The sequence below is a fragment of the Fulmarus glacialis genome, unplaced genomic scaffold (assembly GCF_000690835.1).
Source record: "Fulmarus glacialis isolate BGI_N327 unplaced genomic scaffold, ASM69083v1 scaffold11494, whole genome shotgun sequence".
In the NCBI taxonomy this organism is placed as follows: domain Eukaryota; kingdom Metazoa; phylum Chordata; class Aves; order Procellariiformes; family Procellariidae; genus Fulmarus; species Fulmarus glacialis.
In genome coordinates, this window is record NW_009209949.1 from 7,294 (window position 1) to 29,345 (window position 22,052).

Sequence of the window (22,052 nt, forward strand, 5' to 3'; positions counted from 1 at the left end):
ACATTAATTTGCCTGGAAAGGATTTTCATCACCTTGTCTCTTTCCTCGCCTCTTCTGCTGTTTCAAAAATAGCTCTGGCTTGTTTGCTGTACTGCTTATGTCAGTCTGATTTTATGCCTGACTGGATGTATACAGACAAGCTCGTAGCCCATTAAACACCGACCACCCAGATCTGTACATACATGCACAGTCACACAAACACAAAGCACAGCCCCCTCCCTTGGAGGCCATGCTGGAAAGCTGCTTCTTTTCAGAGGCTTTGCGCTGTATTAAGTATGTTTATAGCAGGCCTCAAATACGGGCTAGAGAACAGACTGAAGCCTTTTCTGAGGTTAAAAAAAAAGCAGAAAAGCAAAAATAGCACTAACATCCATCCGTCTTAAAGCTGCAAGTAAGGACCATACTTTGAAATGTGAGTGCATTTATCAAATGACCTAAGGTCATTTGGCTGCATGCTGTCAGTGTTTCTGTCCATTAAAGACAAACAATCCCTCCCGAAGGCTTTGAAAACTATTATCCACGATTGCTGGGAAGGGAAAGGATATAAGAAGGTGCGGACGTGCTGAAATTCTGGAACAAACTCTCTTAAAAAAAACTTCACGTAAAGTCCTGAAATATGAGAAGCTGTCTGAATGAGATTTTTCCTACTAGCGCTTTTTAATCACTGGGTTTTCCTGAATAGCTTTCCTTTTTAGAATAAATCAACCTGCTGGAGTCATTTCACTAATCCCAGATTAATTCCATTCAAATCTGGCATCCTTCCCAAACCCAGTAATCTAAAGCTCAACCTCCTTTAGCACAGTTCTACCTTCAAGACTCAGCTCATCAGCTGTGAGCTGCCTCTGTAATGTATTTTTAAATTAAACTTTCTCAGCATGCCATGACTCAGGAACATTGGTTACTGTGAATTGAAGATTTCCACAAGGAAATGCAGCACAAAGAAATCTTGATTGCTCATTCTATCCATGTTCCTATATAGCTATAAAATCCAATATGCATTAGCTATTTTATCACTTATTATAAAAATAAATTAGTAACTACTGACATTTCTGTGTGAAGCACTCCCCAATTACTTATCTGCTAAAAAACCCTCTGAAATTTAAGAGGAAAAAACCCCATATACCATTTCCAGCAGTCACCAGAGTATGAAGATAATATTAAAAAGATGAGCCTCTGAGGCACAGTATCTGTTGTTGCAGGTGTTTGCTTCTAAATGCAATTCTGTATGTATATTAACAGGAAAGAACATACAAACAAAAGCTCACCATAAAGCAGCAAATTCGCATCTTAACATACAGTATATGAAAACTAGTTGTTATTTGACATCTGAGGACCTCTTCAATTTCAACAGCAATCCAACAAACCAGACATGTAAAGAACTGGAACTGCCTGGGGAGCGGTAGACTCACTGGTGGGGTCCAATCACACAGGTCTTTAATGTCAACATCAGAAATGAATGGGTAAAAGTCAGTTCTGCCTTGGGGCAGAAAGGTGACATAAATGACTGCCCAAGATCCCCTTCCTGCTTTTTCTGGGGCATTCCTTCTGTCATCTGCTTACTTCTAGCAACCCCTCTTAGCTTTCATTCCTATTAAGACTAGTATCACACTTAGAAAAAAGCTTTGAACAAAGTATGAAAATTAAACATTGTCTTCTTACCCATCCTCCTTGTTGAATGATATAGTCTGCAGAATAGTCTTCTAGATATGTCACCCCGAAGTTCACAAGTGCGCTCAGTGGTTCTTGGCCTCTTCTGGTTAACTCCATCAGAAATTGTTGTAGCAGAACCAGGGGTACCAAGACCTTCAAAAAACAAGAATTGTGAATAAGAAAGAAAGCATTATCAATACTACTGTGTAGGTAAAACACAAGAATTCATGTGGTCCACAGAAAAGGTCTGAATCTACAAGTCCAAGGATATCAGGCACTATACACTTCATTTTTATGAAGACACAAGGCAGAAACACAATACAATTCGGTAAGAAAGAAGCACTTAATCTGATAAGCAAAACACCACAGCCTAACTTGAGAGTTTCACAGAACAGGACTGCAGTGCTTTCTAAGCCCCATTTTTTTTCCAACACAAGATTCAGGTAAAGAAGCAGAACAGGTCCAGAACTTACTACCCCAGAACTGGAAAGATGCAACATTATAAATAGTTTGAAGGGATATGCATCCAGATTGTATTTAAACAGCAAACTCATATACATTCTTGAACAGATACACTGCACTAGACAGACTCTTTAGAAGTTCACACTTGGCTTTCAGACAGGACAGAAACAAACAACTCCTCCCAGCAGCGTAACATTACAGACGTGTTTAAAATGACAAACACAAACCCCTCTCTATGTTAAACTCTCCCTGCTATGCCAAATTTAACACATACAGAATTCCCTCCCTCATTTCCTACTCCCATTCCTCCTTCCAAACCTTTTGAATTTAACTGAATGCTCAGCCTTAACCCAAATGTGAATTGCTCTGGAAGATGCAAGACTCTGTGAACTCACCTCCTTCATATTATACAGTTCTAGACACTTCCTTCTGAAATTGTGTTTTTGTTTGCCTAAACAACATGTAGTTGAACTTTTAAACTCTAAATTTATTCTCCTAGAGCACGCAAGTGGCCCTCTGGGCAAAGTTTATATGCAGTACTTTGCCAAGTTCAGGAAACTGGTATGAATTGAAGTCATTAGCATCTGAAAAAGCGCTATTACGATACAGGAGAAAAATATTTATAAGTTTTACTGCACCTAGTTTGCGACAACTGCATTGCACATCTCTCCACTGTGCAAGTAAGAACGTTGTTTCCCAGCTGCCCAAGGCAGATGCAGGCTAATACTACTGCTCAGACTGAACTCCAAATGCCTCTTTCCTTTCCCAGTCTCCTCCTCCTTCAGCCTGATTTTCTTTTCTGTAAGTATTCTCCACTACTATTCCCAGAAATCATACCTTAGGATGCAAAGCTAGAGGAAGACGAATAGGAAAAGTAGGCTGGGTTTGAGATTTGTACTAAATCCATGGTGGAGTCACACTGAGATGGACCACTAAATACAGATGGGGCCTTAAAAATGCCTGTAATCTGAAAAATTTAAGATGTTCCAGCTGATTAACAACTGAGAGAGTCCAATACTATGGCAGACAGGTTATAGTACTGTTCTCCTGGGACAAACAGTTAACACTGCAGTCACTTAACTAGGTGCAAGACGGTGCTTGAATTTTAAAAGCCTTGGGGTTTTTTGAATTTCTTGTAATTAATCTCACCTCAGAGGCAGAAGAGATGCAAGCTTACAGTGCACAAACATAAGGAGCAGGTCAAGGTGAGGTAAGTGTCAGAAGAAACTTCAATCTTTTTGGATCAAAGAAAAAAAGCATGCTGTCAAGACTAGGCATCTTTCAGAGGCTTTGGGCACACCCACATAATTCTACAACAGCATGAACATTGAGATCTCAAAATATTTGACATTTACTTTAAGCTGAAGGCAAGAGAAACAAAGGCAAAAAAAGGCTGCTTAGGAAATGAAGGGAGCTCAAATGTTGGCATACTGAACATGACTGTTGCCATCTTCCTTTGCCAACTTAAATACCTAATCCATCCACTCCTCCCAAATTCAGCAAGCCCCTGCAGGCCTCAGGAGTGACGGACCAAATTCAAACTCTAATATCCAGTCCCATGCAGACCAACACCGCCTCGTTTTCACTTCCCACTGAAACTAGTGACACTTCTACCTTTGAGACCAGTAGGAACAGGAACAAGTTTGCATGATGCTGTCCCTAAATTCGTCAAAGAAATTACCTTCAGTGTACTTCCATAAAGGTTAACAACAGCTTTCTGTACATAAAAGTAGCTACGTGAATGGTGATGAGATTTAACTAGACCAAAGTAAAAATATAGCCTTAGCAATTCAAAGCAACTGCAATTCCCTCCACCAGTATGCCTGGGAAGGAATGCTAGGGGCTATTTATATTCTGACTGAAGAAAAACATACACAATATCAAGCATAGCATGCCAGAAAATAGTTCACAGGAGAAAAATTCTAGGGAATCATTAAAAAAAAAACCTTTACTATCAGAAGATTTCTGATTAATTGTGCAAATGAAAGATTTCTGTCAATTATACTATTGCAATCCCATAGTACAATATTACAAATTTAAATGTACGCAAAAAAAAAAATATTACAAAGAAAGTTCAGAGACTTTGAAGAAGCTATATACACAGTAATTGCCACTTCTGTGTACCTTTTGACTATTTCAACATAAAATTAATCTAATTCTTTACATGATTATTTCTTACATTTTTGTTGTATTATTCTTTGGCTTCATTAATCAGTAAAAATGGGACATTAAGATGACTGCTAACCTACTTACCAGTTCAGTTGACTCTCAATATTAGCATTAGTTATCCTTCTATCGGATGCACAATAGTGGGATTATGTATTCTGGAGTATGTATATAATATTCAATTTTAAGCAAAAAGGATAAAAACTCAACAGTGGAGTATTTAGATTTTTTATTACATTTATTTTATTACAGAAATATAATTTGCCCTAAGTTTGAGGTGGTTTTTGTTTGGTTTGGTTTTAATGAGAGCCTTATTTCAAGAAGATTCCTTCTTTTCTTTACAGAATCCAACATCATGCCTATTATTTTCACATCACAATTTCTGAGAAATACATGAAATAATTTCTTTTCCTGAAATTTTTTTACTGAGAACCAGCACTTCTAATGTCTGTGGGTAAACTTTGCTTCTGTGGGATGTCAATGGAAGAACTGATGTTCCTATGTATTAGTTTACCCTGCAAGATTTCCTCATTCAGATCGATATTCCATGTTTTAGTGACTGAAAACATTCCTTTACATCCCATGCGCTAGACAGTTAACGAAATCTCTTCAGGAGTTCAGACATACCATTACACTCTGGAAAAGATCCACATTTTTAAATGGAAAAAATAACAGCCATATTTAGAAGTGTCTTCTTTCTGTTCATGGCTTGTATAATGAATAGGTTCTTTGAAAACTGGTATGACTAAAAAATGACACCTTCCCAATTGTAAACCAGACAGATCAAGCCTTTGTCCACATTCAACCTCCAAACAGCTAACCAGCCAGATAATCCAGTACCTCCCAGAAGTATATGCTTACCTGTATACACATAACATAAAGGAAGATTTGCAAAGACTACTTTGAGTCTGCTTTGTGCCACAGAAATACTGCGCCTTTAAGGGATCAGTGTGGCTCTCTGAGTGAATCACATTCAATACATTAAATAGGTGGGGCTTTTATACATACATATGTATAATAATACATACCTACAACAGCAATGGCTGAGAAATTTAAAGTGAGATTTTATATACTAGTTCATAGGCTACTGAAAGCAAAAAGAACACCTTGCTTGCAAGATGCCACTACTGAGCACCACAGATACAGCTTACATGTAACTGAAAACACATTTAATCTACTAGCTTCAGTTGTTTTATTTCTTCTAGTCTGGATCAAACCACAAGCCTTGATCACACAGAATTCTGTTTGTGGGAAGGCACTTCCACATTTTTAACCCTTTGACATCTGCCACAGCTACTGTGCATCTTCAATTTCTGCTCCACCCAAGAAACTATAGGATACGTAAGGTCCGTGAGCATATAACAGGGAATGATTTATTAATCTGTTCAGCAAGCTCAGCTAGTTGTATGTTTTCTTATTACTTAGTCATAAAAGGGAGTAAGCTTCAGTTTTCCCGATCGAGTCAATTTAAATATACATCCTCCAGATTTTCACAAACTTGAGGCCAGCACAGCCTCATTTTGCTGCTGTATGCCTGCTAATTAGACCTAACACTATGCCTATTTATAGCTACTTTTAAAAATTATTTTTCTAACAGCTTCTTCTTTAGAGTGAAAATTAAGCTAGATTGAGGTTGGAGGAAAAATCTCGATCTCTTCTGTTACAAAATATGATTCTGATTAAGATGATAAAGGAATTTTAAAGGAAATGAAACCAACGTAAATGTATTCCATTTCCTCAAAACAAGTATTACTGAAGGAACTGCTAGGCATTCCTGAATTGCTAGGCATTCCGGAAGCAGTAAGCTACCACAAAAACAATACAAACAGATGCTGTACTATTCTACAAAATTTCCATTCTGGTTTGCTTGTAGACTATAAGTTTTGTAGCAAAAAATGTTATGGGTAAGCAGAGATGATGACAAAGACATCTTCTGGAAGACATTCTCAATCACAAGCTGATGGGGACCAAAATCCACTAGCCACAGGGACTGCACAAACGTAGCAGCAATAGAGGCTGAATCATAAAACCCCAAATGCGGCTGATCCATCTACCCAGGGCTGTATCTTCAAGAGGTGTGTACCAATAGCATATGGAGATGCAGTAGGCAACTGACAAGCTCCATCCACCGCCTCCCTTGCCAGCTGAGCCACAATGACTGGTTTTATGCTTGTTTTTAGTTTTCACCAACTGAAAAGTACAATGTGCTAGCTTAAGCCACCTTCCTGATAATCAGATTTCAAGGTTGTTTAAACTAAACTGCTATGAATCACAAGATGATAAATTGAAAGCACACACACCCGGGATTATAATTGCTGGAGCCATGGGCAGTAACTTGAGAAGCAATGTTTAATGAACTGCTTTAAAAGTGCCCACACCCTTGGTTAGATGATCAGTTTCTAAAGTAAGCAGGGAAATCTAGTTAAGAAAAGTATTTCTGGGAAAAAAAAGTGTAAAGAGGGGAAAAAAAGATCTATTGTTCCATTTTAAGACTAAATTTTAACACTCAATTTGTGATTAAATTTGCAAATAGTTATTTCATTCTTTCATTCTTTTTGTGATGCCCACTGAACACATCAGAGAATGATTAAGATGATAAATTTGAATGATTAATGAAAGATGAATCTGGGAACAGTAATTCTACTCATTCTACACTAAAACTACTATAAGATAGTCATTTACAGATTTGCATTTTGTTTTAAAAAGAAACTTCATATGCTTCATATCATTTGAGATAACTACCAGGTAGGCACATCATCCTTATGTTTTCTGAACAATTTAAATATTGTGAAGATACTATCAATTTTTATTTTCACCATGTTTACTATCTTTTTTTACATATATTTTGAGGCTGAGATGGGAGCAAAGAAACAGCAGAGAAATACTATGAAAACATCTATCTCAGATTTCATTACCAAACTGCTAGTACAATAAATCTCTCTTGGGAATTTAAAAATGTTTAGTGATTATTGTAAAATAATTATGTCAAGCAATAACTGTAACTTTTCTTTTTACTATAATAAAGGAAGATTGACCTAATACTTCCATTAGATAACTTCTGGCTAATTATTTAAAAACTACATATTATGTTCACATCTACCATTCTGAGAGTGAAAATTATTTCATACTAAAAACAAGTGGGTTCTTTTTATTCTTGTTCCTCTCTGAAGCATAACTTCACCTAGTAAAAAACACTGTGGACATCAAATAGATGCGAGAAATATCAAAGTGAAAGTCACTTATTTGGTACCTTGTTCCATCCACTGGCATGAGCAGCTGTCTCTTGTGTGCGCTCTCGATATTCTTGATATGTCACCGGCCTGCAGAAGTTAAACCAACACTGAAAGTTATAAAAGGAAACAAAAGAACAAGAATAAAATAAAATTCTCAGTTTCCAGAGAACAAAATATTTTCACATGTATTACAGCAAATAATTTTCAAGAGCTAGCAAGTCTTGCGTTTCAGGACAGAAAACACCAGCACCAGACAGGATCAGGAAGGCATTACCTTACAATTTCATATAATTGCTTAAGTGAATTTCACAATAATTTGATAGTCTACAACTTAAAGGACTTTAGATAAGTAGGTACTCTGATATGCTACCAAAATTTCTGAGCTCTTGTGTATAATTTTTTATAATCTGAGACTTTAAAGATAAAAAATTCCACTAAGAAATTCACGTATGATAGAGGTCAATGCAGAGTGAAATTTTTATAAACAATATAGGCTATGAACCAACATAGGCTGCTTGACCGCATTATATTACAGTTGAAGCCTTTATTTGCAAGAAACAGCACTTTTGATCACAAAAACCCCTTTGTATTTCAGTAGATACCTCTATTTTAGATTCATCACATCTCTACTTCTCTGAATTGGGATGATGAAATTCCTCTCTTCCCTACTCTTTCCTCCAAGATCATACAGTATCTTAGAGTCAGTACAATAAAGACTTTCTGCCAAGTGACTGCAGAAGATGTATTGCTTCAAAAGCAGTTGTCCTAAGCCTTTTGTCATGATGAGGCAAGTTCAGACTTTAGTTTAAGGGAAATAGTGGTAACTGTTATTGGACAGAAGACTGCTTATTGCACCCCAAGAACCTGTCATGATCTAACAGCCTATTGTACCATAACATACTTGTTTATATGCATATAAGAGGACAGGAAAATATAAGCAAAATAAATAAGTATTGCATCAAATAGCACTACTGTAGAAAACATGGGTAAAAGAACAGAGTTAAAACACACTGGGGAAAATATAATTTGGGTTTGTCATTTTAAGTGCATTCTCTTAACTTCCTTGGTACATTAGTTCCTTTAAAACGCAAATCGAAATAAATCAGTGGGATGAGAAGAGCAACAACAGCTGCAGGAAGGATATTATCAAGAGATTAAACAGTAGCTCTAGTTTGCTTTATAAAAAGGCATGCATATCAACACATTTTCACAGGCATTTCAGACTTTATATGTATGTATGTAGGTATATAAATAAAAAAAATACTTAGAATGCAAATATTTTCCCACAGAAAACAGAAGAAACCTAGAACATCAGGCTCCTAACGAGCTAAAACCACTTAATTTACAAAGACCTCATCTCAGGAACTCTCCAAAAAGAATCAACCTAGAGTGCACCAGTTATGACTCCTCATGTCAGACAGTCAGCCAAATATCTACAACCTTTAAGACATTTAAACTTAAAATGCTGTTATTTCAATTTACCATTTTAGACACACAAAAAGTATGGGTTGCAAGGCTTACTGCTAATTTTCCAACTTGCTGCCAGTCTGTTTTTTTAGTGTGTAGTGAGGTATTTATCAAAACCCCAGTTCTTCAGAAGGTACTAAGTACAAATTTTTAAGGTCACATAGGGTAAATGCCTGGCTTGTAAAGGCAGATAAGCTTCCGCCGTTTCTGGAGGAACACACTAGCATATCTTTTGCCACTTAAGGAGAAACTTGTACCCCACATACTCTTTTCTGTTGGTCAATAATTGGTAGTTTACATAATACTGAACTTACTTTTTGACCCTATAAAAACTGCATATAGAAGCAGACAGTATATATATTAGTTTCTGAAAGTTAAATGGCGAGTTGACAGAGTGTAATTTTCTCTTGGATGACTCATGGAAAAAGAGACCACCATCTTCATCTGTCTGGTCAGATGTTACATGGCACCTTTGCTGTGACCAGGTCAGAGTCATAGAATCATAGGATGGTTTGGGTTAGAAGGGACCTTTAAAGATCATGGGCAGGGATATCTTTCACTACGTCAGGTTGCCCAAAGCTAGTCCTACCTGACTTTGAACAGTCAGTTTTAAATTATATTGGTCATAAAAAGTCAACCCTTAGTTGTTGACTAGGGGAGCTAGTTAAGGAATAGATGGGCTAGTTAAGGAATCACAGAATGGTTGAGGTTGGAAGGCACTGCTGGAGAACATCCTGTCCAACCTCCCTGCTCAAACAGGGTCTCCTACAGCAGGCTTCCCAGGACTATGCCCAGACAGCTTTTGAGTATCTCCAAGGATGGAAACTCCACAACCCCTCTGGGGAGCCTGTGCCAGTGCTCACAGTCACCCTCACAGTAAAAAGGTGCTTCCTGATATTCACATGGAATGACTTCCAAATTCGTAATCTTCCAGAAGTCTGCCATAAAGGGTATTACCCTCATGAGGGCATGAAATGCCTCTCCAATGCATGTATGGAAGGCTTAAGTCCCACGCATCAGAAAGTTTACACTAGGCGCTCGTATCTAGGCTTCCAGTACCTTGTTGTTCAGTTAATGAACAGCTACGCAAACTCTGAAAGAGTAGTACTAGAGATTCTCAGCTTCTTTTGAGCCATATTATTTAAACCAATCCACAAAACATAGACTCAGATAGCTATTTGCTAATGCTGCCTTCACAACTGCATTTACGTAACTGTCCCTGAAGTAGCACCTTCCAACTCCAGCTCTCTACAAACACATTTTGGAGGTCACTCAGAACAGCCAGAAGTAGTTCATGTGGATCCATTAAAAACAGGCTGGTAATTTATAATAGAAAACCAAGCAACCACAATAATTTTACCAATTCGCAAAAGACATTTATCAAGATACTAGCATGCCAAGTACAATGTGCTATTTAAACAATAAGCTTAAACTGGCAGGACAGCTCTTAAGGCACCAGGGTTAGCCCAGGGGCCGACATTCACTTCAGATGTGTGCCTGAATGGTGGTCATAAAGCATCTAACTACCGTCCTTTCAGAGAAACTCTCCCACTCATCTTGAGCCAGACTACAAACAAACCTTGAGCTCTAGTCTTAACTATAAGGTAAAAGAAGTTAATCTGGCTACAGCCCAGCATTCATGAAATTGGCAATGGCAACTGGCGGCTGCCAGCTGCTAGTTTCAGCAACTCAAACTACTTGAATTAGTCTCAGAAGTTCAATGATAAAAGCTTAGAAAAATTTTAGAACTTACATTACTGCAAAGAGCAAATACCACAAAGAAGTATTTGCACATTACATCACAAAATAAAAAACCAGCTAGATAAAGGAACATTGAAAAAGAAAGAAATGCAATACAAAATGTATTCCCATCTTTAGCATTTTAGCAGCAGTCACAATGCAAAAGGAAACACCTTCCCTTTGAAAAAGCAAATGGGAACTCACTTGCTAAGCAAGCTCTGCAGTGCTTTGTGCAGATGTTCTTTCAATTCCTGGGACACTTTCTCCCCTAAATGAGCCAGGCAGTCTTCTATCGAGCTCTCTGGATTGGCAGGACTGAACACTGGGGAAGTGTGGCAGTCAAATCCTGTAGCAGTAAATGCTGAGAGAAAAAAGTATACGAAATAAAATAAAATAGAGTCGTGTAAGAACATCAACAGTCTCAGATTTCTTATCCCACCAGTTAACACAGTTTACATAAGGGACAAAGAAATCACAACTCTATAGGCAAAGCATGCTATGAACAAATTGTAGTAAAACAAGTATGGTCCAAATATACTCTGGAAGTGGTATTTACAAGCCATAGATGACTTCGAGCTACATTTCCCTTCCGGCTCTTATTTCACAACCGCATCCTAAGCAGCGAGATAGCTGAATGTGCAACTATTCTCAATTTTAAGCTCTGATGGTGCCAACCTTGGTGCCAACCCTGATGGAGCAGCAAGAGAGCCTCTTTTCCATGGTAAAATTTGCCCGCACATTTACGTACCTGCAGCACTACTAGAGTATCATTTTTTAAACTAGTATTTTGTTCATATAACCTTTTCCTTCTTAGTTTAAAACGTCGAAAAAAGGTCTGTATGGATGAACGTGAACAGATCTAGAGCCTTTCTACTTCAGATTTCCAATTTGCAACACACATGCAAAGCAAAGATTGTTTCCAAATCATCCCTTGCTGGGAGTCCTATAAAAGCCACATCTACAGGTCAAAGCATGTTACAAAAAATAAACCTGGTGGAAGTGAGAAATCAGTTGGTTTAAGTCCACACTCCTCTGAATGTTAGCTGCCGAGGAATGATTTAACTTCTGTCATCAACTGGAGCAGCTTAAGGGCTGCTTACATTTCATTATTTATAGTAGCCTATTAAATGTCATTCAATTGTTTGCTTTGGCTAGACTCCACCACTCCAAACAGTAACGTTTAACTGTTTTACTTCATGTGATAATGTGTAGAAATCTTGTGGGGGGAGGAGGGTAAAGAGAGTCAATGCATCCAAAAACCTCTTTAACTAGAGTACCTGTTACAAATTAACCACCATTATAGGGCATAGAGATTATCGATTGAAATGGAAAAATCTGAAGAGCACCTTCCAAGATTTCTTCATCAAGGCGTTTTAGCTCCTCCTCGATTTCTATTTTAATCTTCTCCAAAGCCTCTTTCTCTGAAGCATGTTGTGCCATAAGCTGTTGTTGAGTCCCTAAAGAAAACCAGAGAAATTATTCAAATGTCGTATTTCAAATAAGGTAGATAATGGAACATGATATTGAAATATTAACTATAAAGAAATTCAAGGTGAAAGTTCTATTTCAGACAGCAACATAAAAAGTATGATCCCTTAAGGGCACTTATTAAAAAAGTTTTATTATATGAACCCAGAAACACATAAACTTCTGGGCCTATTCAAGACAGAATAGGTGCTTTAAATATGAATATATTAAAAAAAAAATTAGAACTGTAAAGCCACAAACAGAATATATAACAGCTTTAAAAACAAACTTATCTTAAATTTAAGACCAAAATCAAACCAAGGCACATAAACAGCCAGTCATAATACACTCATTATCAAACTACACCAAAGCAAAGCAGACATAGGCATAAGCTTGATTTTTAGTAGCAAAATATAAAATTGATATTGATGCCTGCAAAATCTACAAAAATACTCAGAGCAACTATGTAATGACATCAATGAAGAGTCCTGAAATCTATTAACTGTGCATCATTTCATTGTTCATGAGGACTCTACAGGCCACAATGAAATAATTTAAGATCAGGTTCACAAGTAATAATAGAGGCAAAGGACCCCACAATTGTCAGTCAATTGTCAATTCTCATCACCTGTTCAAGTCATTCAGGAATTTGAAATGGCTGCATATCCCCAGAAGCACACATGCCATGGTTTGGGATCATGAATACATATTCCATGTGCTGACTCTAAATATTTGGTAACAAGAAGTTGTTTCAGCCATATCATTCAGGATTACATAGATACTCAATCATCTTAATTATTATGCTGTAGCAAATGAGACACAAAACTGTTTCCAAACAAACCAAGGTATTTAAAACATTTGAATCTCTAAAGAACTGCCTGCAGGGTAACTACTCAAGTAACTGCTTTATGGGATGGGTACTAATGGAAAGACTAGATGTCTGGGACAGAGTTCCAGCTCAAAACTCTTGCTATTCAGCTGCTTTTTCTTTGGGTTTGCTCATCTTTATTTCTTCCTTCAGCTTTCAAGCATGTCTTCACATCCCATTCTTAAAGCACGCTACAAAAACTGTTCCATTAACTCCTGTCTTATTTTCACCAAACATCACTGAATCAACAGCCTACCACTGAAATTTTCTTCTTCCTTTCTTTCAATTCCTTAAAATGTCCTACTTGGAGATAAAATGGATCTCTGTTATATCCACACAAATATAAAAGTGAATTTTGTATCAAATGAATCCTGAAATAAATAAATAAATAAATAAAAGTGACCACAAAACTTCCCTTTGCTAAGTAATCCCTCTTCCAGCCACTTCCTTCCCTAAATTTTGGGTCAATTATCAGTCCTCATTAGCCCTGCACTCTGCTACTTTCAACAGTATCAGTGACCGGGTTACCCAAAACATATTTTCTTAGCTCTCTTACTTCTGAATATTCCTTAGAATTCTTTTTTGAGACTTCATGCTCTCTTGTGCCCATGATTTAAACACCATCTCCTGGACGACCTTCCGATAACATTGCCCATGTCCAGTGTTTCTTACTCATGCACCCAAATACTGAGGACTCTCCAACCTACCTCACCCTCTCTGCACCTACACCAACTGCCTACAGCTCTACCTGGGCACCTAGACATCGTTCCGCTCTACAGATGTTCTTCACTCAGTTGAAGAAAATAAAAAGGGAAAGGATTTGTATCTGTAATGCTGGTATCATCTGACTTCATTTCTTCCTCTTCACTGATAGTTCACATCCAAATCTTCAGGTAAGTCCTGCAACACCCAGTGTAGCTTTCTGGCATGTCTGTCTTCATTCCTGTTTTGAACACACTAAATCATAATTTGGTGGTCTTATGAACAACTGTCTATTTTTTTCAGTCCATCTCCATTTAAATCTGCTTAAACTCACTTGAAGTGTTCTATTGTCATAATGGACACACAGTATCGCTAGTTTTCATATCAGAATGTGTGAAAACCATAAAAGCAACAATACTAGTTAACACACATAGATGTGTAGTACACTGTGCATTTTCTGTTTTTAAAAAAAACACTAGACAATAAGGTTGCAAGGTCTCCTACATTTGAAAAATATGTTAAAAATCCACAGAATCAATCCACTGAATGCTTAAAAACTCAGTGCTCCATAGATACCTGTGAGACATATCTTCCTAAATCAATATACAAGTCAGTGTAAAACGTTTACATTTATTTATGTGAACAGTTTAAAGGAACAACAGATAGTCAGTTTAATTCCATTTTACTTAACCACACAGTTAGATCATCATCACCATGTTCAGAGTAACTTTATTTAGCTTCTTAAATCCCTTCTCAAACAGTCTCTCTTTGCCACCCTGAAAAATGAATTCCAGAGAAGAGCAAACTGTTCTTCCTTTTGGTTAATGAATAGACACTCGCTAATGCCTTGTCAGTCCCTTTAAGGTGGCCTCCTTGAATGACCGGACCACTGCTTCACAGTCAAGCGCAGCAAGTATATGCAAGTACAAATTCTTATTTTAACCTGTGCTTCACCCTATATATGGAAGGGATGAGGCTATTCAGAAGAGCACCCATTCTCACGGGACTAATGTGATGATGATCACACATGACAAGCTGTCATACTTGATAATAAGTCACCCGGAAAATGGAAGGAAGAGAAATTCCATTGCTGCCAGCGTACAAAAGAGCTGTTTAGATAATCAGTGCTGCAGTCAATGGTTTCCATCTCGTAACACCCACAACTTTGCAGCAGCTGCTGATTCCAATAGCACCTGACTATTCAGTCGTGCCAAAACATCAAAAACCTACCCCTCCCGGACCAGTGACTTTGCACTGTTTATTCCCCTAATTATCAATGGACTTCAGCTTTCTGCATCTCCTGTATGTTGACCCCTACTAACAAAAATTGCACCCAATGCTGGAGAACAGTGTATTCCAATAGCAAAGGTCCTAAGCGAGCGGTATCTTTTCCTCCTTTAGACAACTTCCAATGCAGTTTGCAAATAGGTAGAATAAAACAGTAAAAATAGCTTCTAGTAGATGAGAACATATTTTAGTTGTTTAATAATGCAAATGGTCACACCAGAAATGGTACCTGTAAGATCCATAAACATTGAATGCTTTCCTGTGCTGAAAAAATGGGTTTGCCTATTACGGGCTTTTGGTAAACTGACTCTGAAAGGCCTCTTCCCAACCCAAAGACACAACAAACCTCTGTTACACAGTCTTACACAAAGAAGTTAGTGCATTCTACTTTCTATTTATAGAATAAATGTTCCCTTTTGCACAAGCATGTTCTTGTTAAGATTTTGTTTTTCAGGTATTTGGAGGTAACCTGCAAAGTAGGGGAAAATGTATTCTAAAAGTTCATCAAGCACTGCATCACTGACAATCAGACAGTGCTATAAATACTAAATAAATGTAGTACTTCAGTAAAAGTCTACCGATAAGGCCATTCCAGAAGTTTAGTAACAACACAAAACTAACCTGTTCCCCAGGTTTGATCCCAGGAGGAAGAGAGATGGGAAGTCATTCATCAGAGCTAGAGAGCCTGCACATCTGATTCTACAGTGTTTGTGTCAAACTACAGCTAACAAGAGACAACAGCAACTATTAGGAGAGACTGAAAAGGTATTATGTCTTCTTAGTTCATGTGAATGCAGGGTCAATGAAAAAGAAAGCCTTTGATGTCACAGATTGCTCCCAAATTTTTGTTTTCATGCTTGTAATTTTAATTTACCAATATCTCTGTTTTCAAATTCTCCTACGTTTCTATATTACTTTCTGTATAGTTAACATTGACTTAAAAATTTACTTTCAGCATCATTCTAGTATCTCTTTAACATCTCAGATTTTTTAAAACAGTGAGAAAAAGTAAGAGTCTAAAATTTATGCAAGCACTGAGAAGTGACAAAAACATAAGAAATCTCTTTACAAATGTGTTCATCTGTTTCCTTTAATGAAAAGTATATCCATTACCCCAGTAAACTCCAGAACACAGACAGCCATACACAGATGGAACCCTTGATGTTAAAAAAAGCTCTTTATAAACCGTAAGAAGGCTCATCTTAAAAGAAACTAAAAAAGTCCAAAATATTAAGAACTAAAAAGAGACAAGACATTGCCAACCAGCAGTCCATTATTTTGTGGGCAGAGAGGAGGCTTAATTAAGTGGGAATTCACATTCCTGGAGGGTCCACATCTTTCTTCTCCAAGTCACACCCCAAGAGCTCCCTTTCCTTGCCTCGGTTCAGGAAATAGCTCCCCCACTACCATGAACTGGATTGGTCTGACGTACACAGACTGAGACTTTTTAGCCAAACTAGGTATGTTTTGCCCTAAGAGGAAAGTTTCTAAGGAACAAGTTGCTCATCTAAGCTAAAAACACCTCAGAAACTTCTTCATTATCTACAGACCAACAATAGGTACTATGAAGGGTAAGTGAAGATACAGGGATGGAGTACAAAGAAAACCAAGATACTCTGCAAGAGCCACTCCAACAGCCACCTGATGACAGAAAATCTTGCAACAGCAGGTAACCCACCCATGACAGTCAAAACCATATAAAAGAGGTACCATTGTTAGATTTGGGATGGTCATTAAGGAGCCTTGAGCTCACCCACAATGCACAAAACCTGACCATCTCTGCCCATCTATAAATGTGTTTCCTGAGATGTAAGAGTTCACTTCTAACCGAAGCAAGTAAACAAATAAACATAAAACCCATTCTCAACACTGCTCAGCTGTAAGAAATGTGTGGGAAATCACTAAAATGGCTTGATTGTTGGAGATATACAGCACTTCATACAGCAATTCCAAAACAGATAATAAATGGTCAAAAGAACATTGTGCACAATAATTGGATTAAAGTACTGTGGATAGCATGCACCTCAGGGAAACTGTAAAACTGTCAAAACCTCGTTCACCTCCTGAGTATTCTATGCCACCATGCAGTAGTGGCATTGATCATAACTCTTCCAGACGCTACGTGAGTCAAGGGATTAAGATTTCTCATTCTGTCAAGGAAAACACAGGAAAACTACTTTCCTTCAGAATCTTCGTTACAGCCACAGGCTCATGGGATCAACAGGGTCAAACCATGGGGAAGTAGATTAAAAACCAGAAATACATTAAAAATTACTCCTTGATGAAACATAAAGAAGCATTTGTAATACAAATATATTGAACCACAAAAAAAAAAAAGTACTTTGACTCACTTAAAAAGTAAGTAGCACTAACAACTGCAGCAGACTGGGAGCTTCTGTAATGAGGGTGAACTTCAGGGGGGAATTTTCTGTGTATGAACCAGTAGTTATAGATACTACAAGAGTTCTGAAAAAATACTAAAGCATCTCTCCACAATCTAATAAACAGATAACTGAGAGCTTCCACACACATTTTAAATAATTGTACTCATCTGTTGCCTCAAACCACATGAACTTACACAGATGATATCTTATCATGTGTGTTTTATCAGATTTATCCGAGCAATTTGTATTATTCATCTACCTGAAAACCTACCAAAAAAGTAACAGATTTACCAATAACAGGCTTTGCATTAAATAAACTAAATAAAGTGCTATGCAGAATCACTATTCTGCCAAAACTGCAGTAGAAGTAATCTCTCAAACTACTGCCCAGTTAAATTTGCCAGATTTTCCTCCGGAGACACTGAAATCCACTACAGAATGCTATAGAGCTGTAATGTCAAAAGATTGGTTTGTCCAATAAAACTGTCTTTGCTTCAAGAGCCTGGAATACTGTGGATGGTTCTCTTTTCAGTCCCTGCACCGAAGAGCAGCTATCTAAATAAAACTTTCGACGGAGTAATCAGATGTTAACTTAAAGATCAGCCTTCTTTGCTTGAAGTGTTTTTAGCTCTTGCAATTAAAGCCATCTTTCTTGCAACAAAATCAAGACCAACCAAGAGATCCAAAAAGGAAATACAGTGAGGTAGTTTTCTATGTAATTTGTCTGAGTTTTCTCTTTACTAAATAAAATCCCTCCAGCCATCACTCTGGTAAAGCATATTATGTCTGCAAAAAATGAGAAGTTTTAACATGAAATCTAACAAATATCTTAAAGATTTACTCTTATCTGAGTTTTTGGAACAAAAAGACATACATCAGAAAAAAACCTCTCTAGTACTAAATGCAGGAAAACACGTTTGGGGGAGATGACTGTAGGAGGAAAGGGAGGGGAATGGACAAAAGCATTCAGTTTCTCCTACCAGTTCTAGCAGAGATAAAATAGTACCACTCATATTGGGAAAGATTGCTTTTTTGGTTGTTTTTTTTGAGCTATCAGATGCATTTTCTAGTTTAACTGGAGTGTTGAAACTTCACTGAAATCTGGAAGACTGCTGTAGGAGAAAACTCAAGAGAGGTACAGAAATACTAACTACACCTAATGTGCCTTATTTCCCTATGTTCTGTATACACATAGTGGAAAGAGAGAAGGTCCTCCAGCAAGTGATACAAGGTGGCTGTAGTTAGGATCGTGCTCTGAACTGCCCTCTAGAGGAGTCCCTCACACTCCAATACTGAAGGAGACAGAAGAGGTTAACACAGTGAGGACAAAGCCAGCCTTTCTGGATACTCCCCTTATATTGTAATATGATACAGAAATCAGACAAAGAGTAAGGACTTATTTGGATCTGAGAAAAAGATATGAAGGGAAAGTACCATATACCAGAGTCAATACCTCATATGAAACACATAGAGAAGCATTCTGCAAATAAAATAGAAACAGGCAATTGCCAAACATCACTGCTTCAGTTGTTTCCCATGAAAGGTCTGTCAGCACAATAACCAAATTAAAGCAAAATAAGATTAAGTGACAGGTGCTTTGTATCAGAATCCTCTCAATTCACAAATCAACAGCGTTCAGCCATAGAGAATAGAAAGACTACTGACCAGCGTTTTAAAGTACCACAAAAATCACCAATGAAAGGAACTTGGGATCAGTCAAGATATCGTACTAACGGTTGATGACAGTGCTTGAAAAACACAGACAAGCACGATGTAACGTCATGCTATTATTACCCCTCATATGTCTTCCTTACCAAAACCCAGAAGTTTCCTCCTCATGACGGGATTCTACACAATAACTATTCGTTTTCATTTACTGCTTTCACGTCTCTTTTGTTCTAACCAGGTTTCTCAGATTACGCTTCTTACTGTAATACCCAGCTCCCTTCCAGCAGTGCATTAGGCAGTGCAGGTAATATCCATTACGGGCTGCTGCCTCTCTCGCTGTCTCCCTAGGGGAGAATATAGAGCATATAGAGCAGAGTGCTTTGGTACAGCTCTCCGCAAGTAGGCATCAGCCACGTGCCAGACAACAGGGAGATACAGACTGTATATATAAACTACTTAATATTCAAAGAAGATGCATACAGTGCTTCAAGATAAACACATGGCTGTTACCACACATACCCTGGCAGTGCAGCTGAAACAACTGTTCAGTTAGAAGCAATGAGAGAAGAAGTAGGAGAAAGGATTTTTAAAAAGTAACTGTCAGACAAACGAAAGCTGTTGGAAGCCTGGAAAGCAGAAAAGCAACAGGAGAAGTGAGTTAGGAAAGAATGAAACAAATCCTGGAACAGAAGGATGAAGTGTTTGCACTTAGTTCAATTACAGCCTGAAGTCCATCCAAGGCATTACAAAACAGAGTGAGAAACAGCATGGCAGATTAAAAGTAAGGGAAAACTGTTTTACCCAGAGACTTTGATCAGAAAGCAGTAAAAACACTGAGAGAGAGATCTAATTACAGTGAAGGATGATCAGGAGAGGAGAAATTTGTGGTCACTGTCTGGTTTTGGGATCGAGGGTGGGGAAATGTAGGATAATTTCCTGTTTAGAAGGGAAGGTTTAGAGAACAAGGATGAAAGGACAGATTTGGAAAGTATCAATGCTTTAGAGTATTTTAATAGCAAATCCAACTACAGCCTGCTGCCACACAAGCTAACATATCTAAATAATATCTGAAAAATAGACTCAACAGTTATCTTTATTCAGGAGCTTAAAAAGTCCTCTTAACTGACTACAAAATTTTTATTTAAGCATTTGTAGCTTCCTCTTTATAAAGTTTTAATACTGCTCTTTAATTCAAATATTTCTTAGAGGTTTCAGTAATAAGAATCAGTTGAAAGGTTTCCCCTCAATCTGCAAATATTTCAAAGGTAACTACAGCCAAATTCTTAAAAAAAGCTTCAAGACTAATAGTTTCCTTTCTGAATCTTGCATTTACAGAACAAAGGAGACTCTTCCACATTGTAGCTTTATATGTACTTGATATATTTCCAGTTATAGCCCAGTTATCCCAGATGGGATATTCAGAATGAGACGTTATTGCTAAAATAAGCACATTTTCCAGCAAAGGGTTTTATGAAACAGCATCTTGGCACTATCGTGCCTCTCCTTGCACGGACCACAGATGCAGTCAAAGTGGAAGTAACAGACATACCTTAAATATACTAAGATTAATTTTATAAACGATACATAATATAACCAGCATATGCTATATGCTTTAGTGCCAAACTGATAAAATAATTTCTGTCATAACTTTGATGCTATCTTTTCTTTTCAGGAATTTCTCACTTCATGACAGGCAAGTTCAGTAAACGACAGAGTATATTCTTAAATGCTTGTTCAAAAAAAAAGATTCTGAAGACTTTTTTTTTTTTTTTTAATACGCCTTTCATCAGAGTAAGTTCTCAATCACAGGAACCAGTAGTGACTGAAACGTCATTAAGAAGTGACAAGCCACCAAAACAATCCTGACAAACAACATTTTTTAAGTGCTTGTTACCACAAAATAAAGTTTTACTACCTAGGTTTATGTGAAACACAATCTATCAAATTTCTTTTATTCTGTCTCCTGTTCATTTACTTAACCTCCTATATGCATAAACCTGTTCTGGAAAAAACATCTGAACTCTGACTCCATGCAGTCCTTGACTTCTTAAAAATAAATAACTAAATAAATAGATGCAGCGTAGGCCAGGTTAAGCCTCGCATCTCTGCACTACCACTGACTGACAACAACAGAAGCATTAACGTAATAGGGCAAAACTATTTAGCACTTGAGATTGCTCAAGTCATCGCTCAGAGTTTATGCTGGTAACCACCACCTCACCCCTGCTTACTTCCACTTGCCTCCCAAAAAAAAGCAAGCATGGGCTCAAATTCTCAAGATGGCTCAACAAAGATAATATATATCCATCCCTCTTAACCTCAAGACAGGTTACTAAAACCACTTATTTGCTTCATAAACACCAATCGGCCCTGGCATAGCTCAAATTAAAACAGTAATCTAAATACAAACAGCTTTGTTTCCATCAGCACCTCTTCCCATTATTTTAAATGAATAAAATAAGAGATGCATTACACTAAACATCAGGCTAACATTCTGCATCCATGCACAAACAGCTAAAGAACTAATTGCAAATATAGTTGCATATGTAAATAGGTGCAGATGAATATGCAAATATTACCTTGAGTTGAAGGAGGAGGATGCTCCTGTGGCTTCTCTTGTGATAAAAGTCCCAGGTAGCTGAGAACTACGTATTTTGTTTCATAGTGAAATCCTACAGGCACAGCAGTAGAGGACGCCATCGGGTTGGCTTGCAACGTGGCAGTGCTCTTACAGGGCACGTAGGGTTTTCTCTGGGTAACTGAGGAAGACTGTAAGGAAAGAATAGTGTGTTTTGTTTATTTTTTTATAAGGCTGCAATAGGTCATGAACTCATACATAACAAGGAATTATGTAACAATCGTGAAGTAATATCCAGGTTTTTGCCCTGATATCCTATGCATTTTTATTTTAATAAGAACCATACAGAGTAAAACCAACTGCCCCCCAAGTCCAGTGCC

At 37.5% G+C, this 22,052-nt stretch overlaps 1 protein-coding gene across 1 annotated transcript; it reads right to left on the reverse strand.

The window, feature by feature from the left end:
- Positions 1-302: 302 nt before the first annotated feature.
- Positions 303-21,794, reverse strand: LOC104070666 (bcl-2-like protein 13). The gene is made up of 6 exons (XM_009577009.1): positions 21,674-21,794; positions 12,065-12,175; positions 10,923-11,079; positions 7,529-7,598; positions 1,660-1,803; positions 303-326 (listed from the first exon to the last, which is right to left on the reverse strand). Exons 1-6 carry the CDS (start codon positions 21,792-21,794, stop codon positions 303-305), a joined length of 627 nt encoding a protein of 208 aa, XP_009575304.1.
- Between the last annotated feature and the right edge of the window lie 258 nt (positions 21,795-22,052).

Coding starts and splice junctions, on each gene's coding strand:
- LOC104070666 (XM_009577009.1), bottom strand. CDS start 21,794: ATGGCGTCCTCTACTGCTGTGCCTGTAGGATTTCACTATGAAACAAAA. Junction 7,599..10,922: donor CTGCAGAGCTTGCTTAGCAA/GTGAGTTCCCAT, acceptor TAACTTCTGCAG/GCCGGTGACATATCAAGAAT. Junction 327..1,659: donor TCATTCAACAAGGAGGATGG/GTAAGAAGACAA, acceptor TTTTAACCTCAG/AAAAGGCTTCAGTCTGTTCT.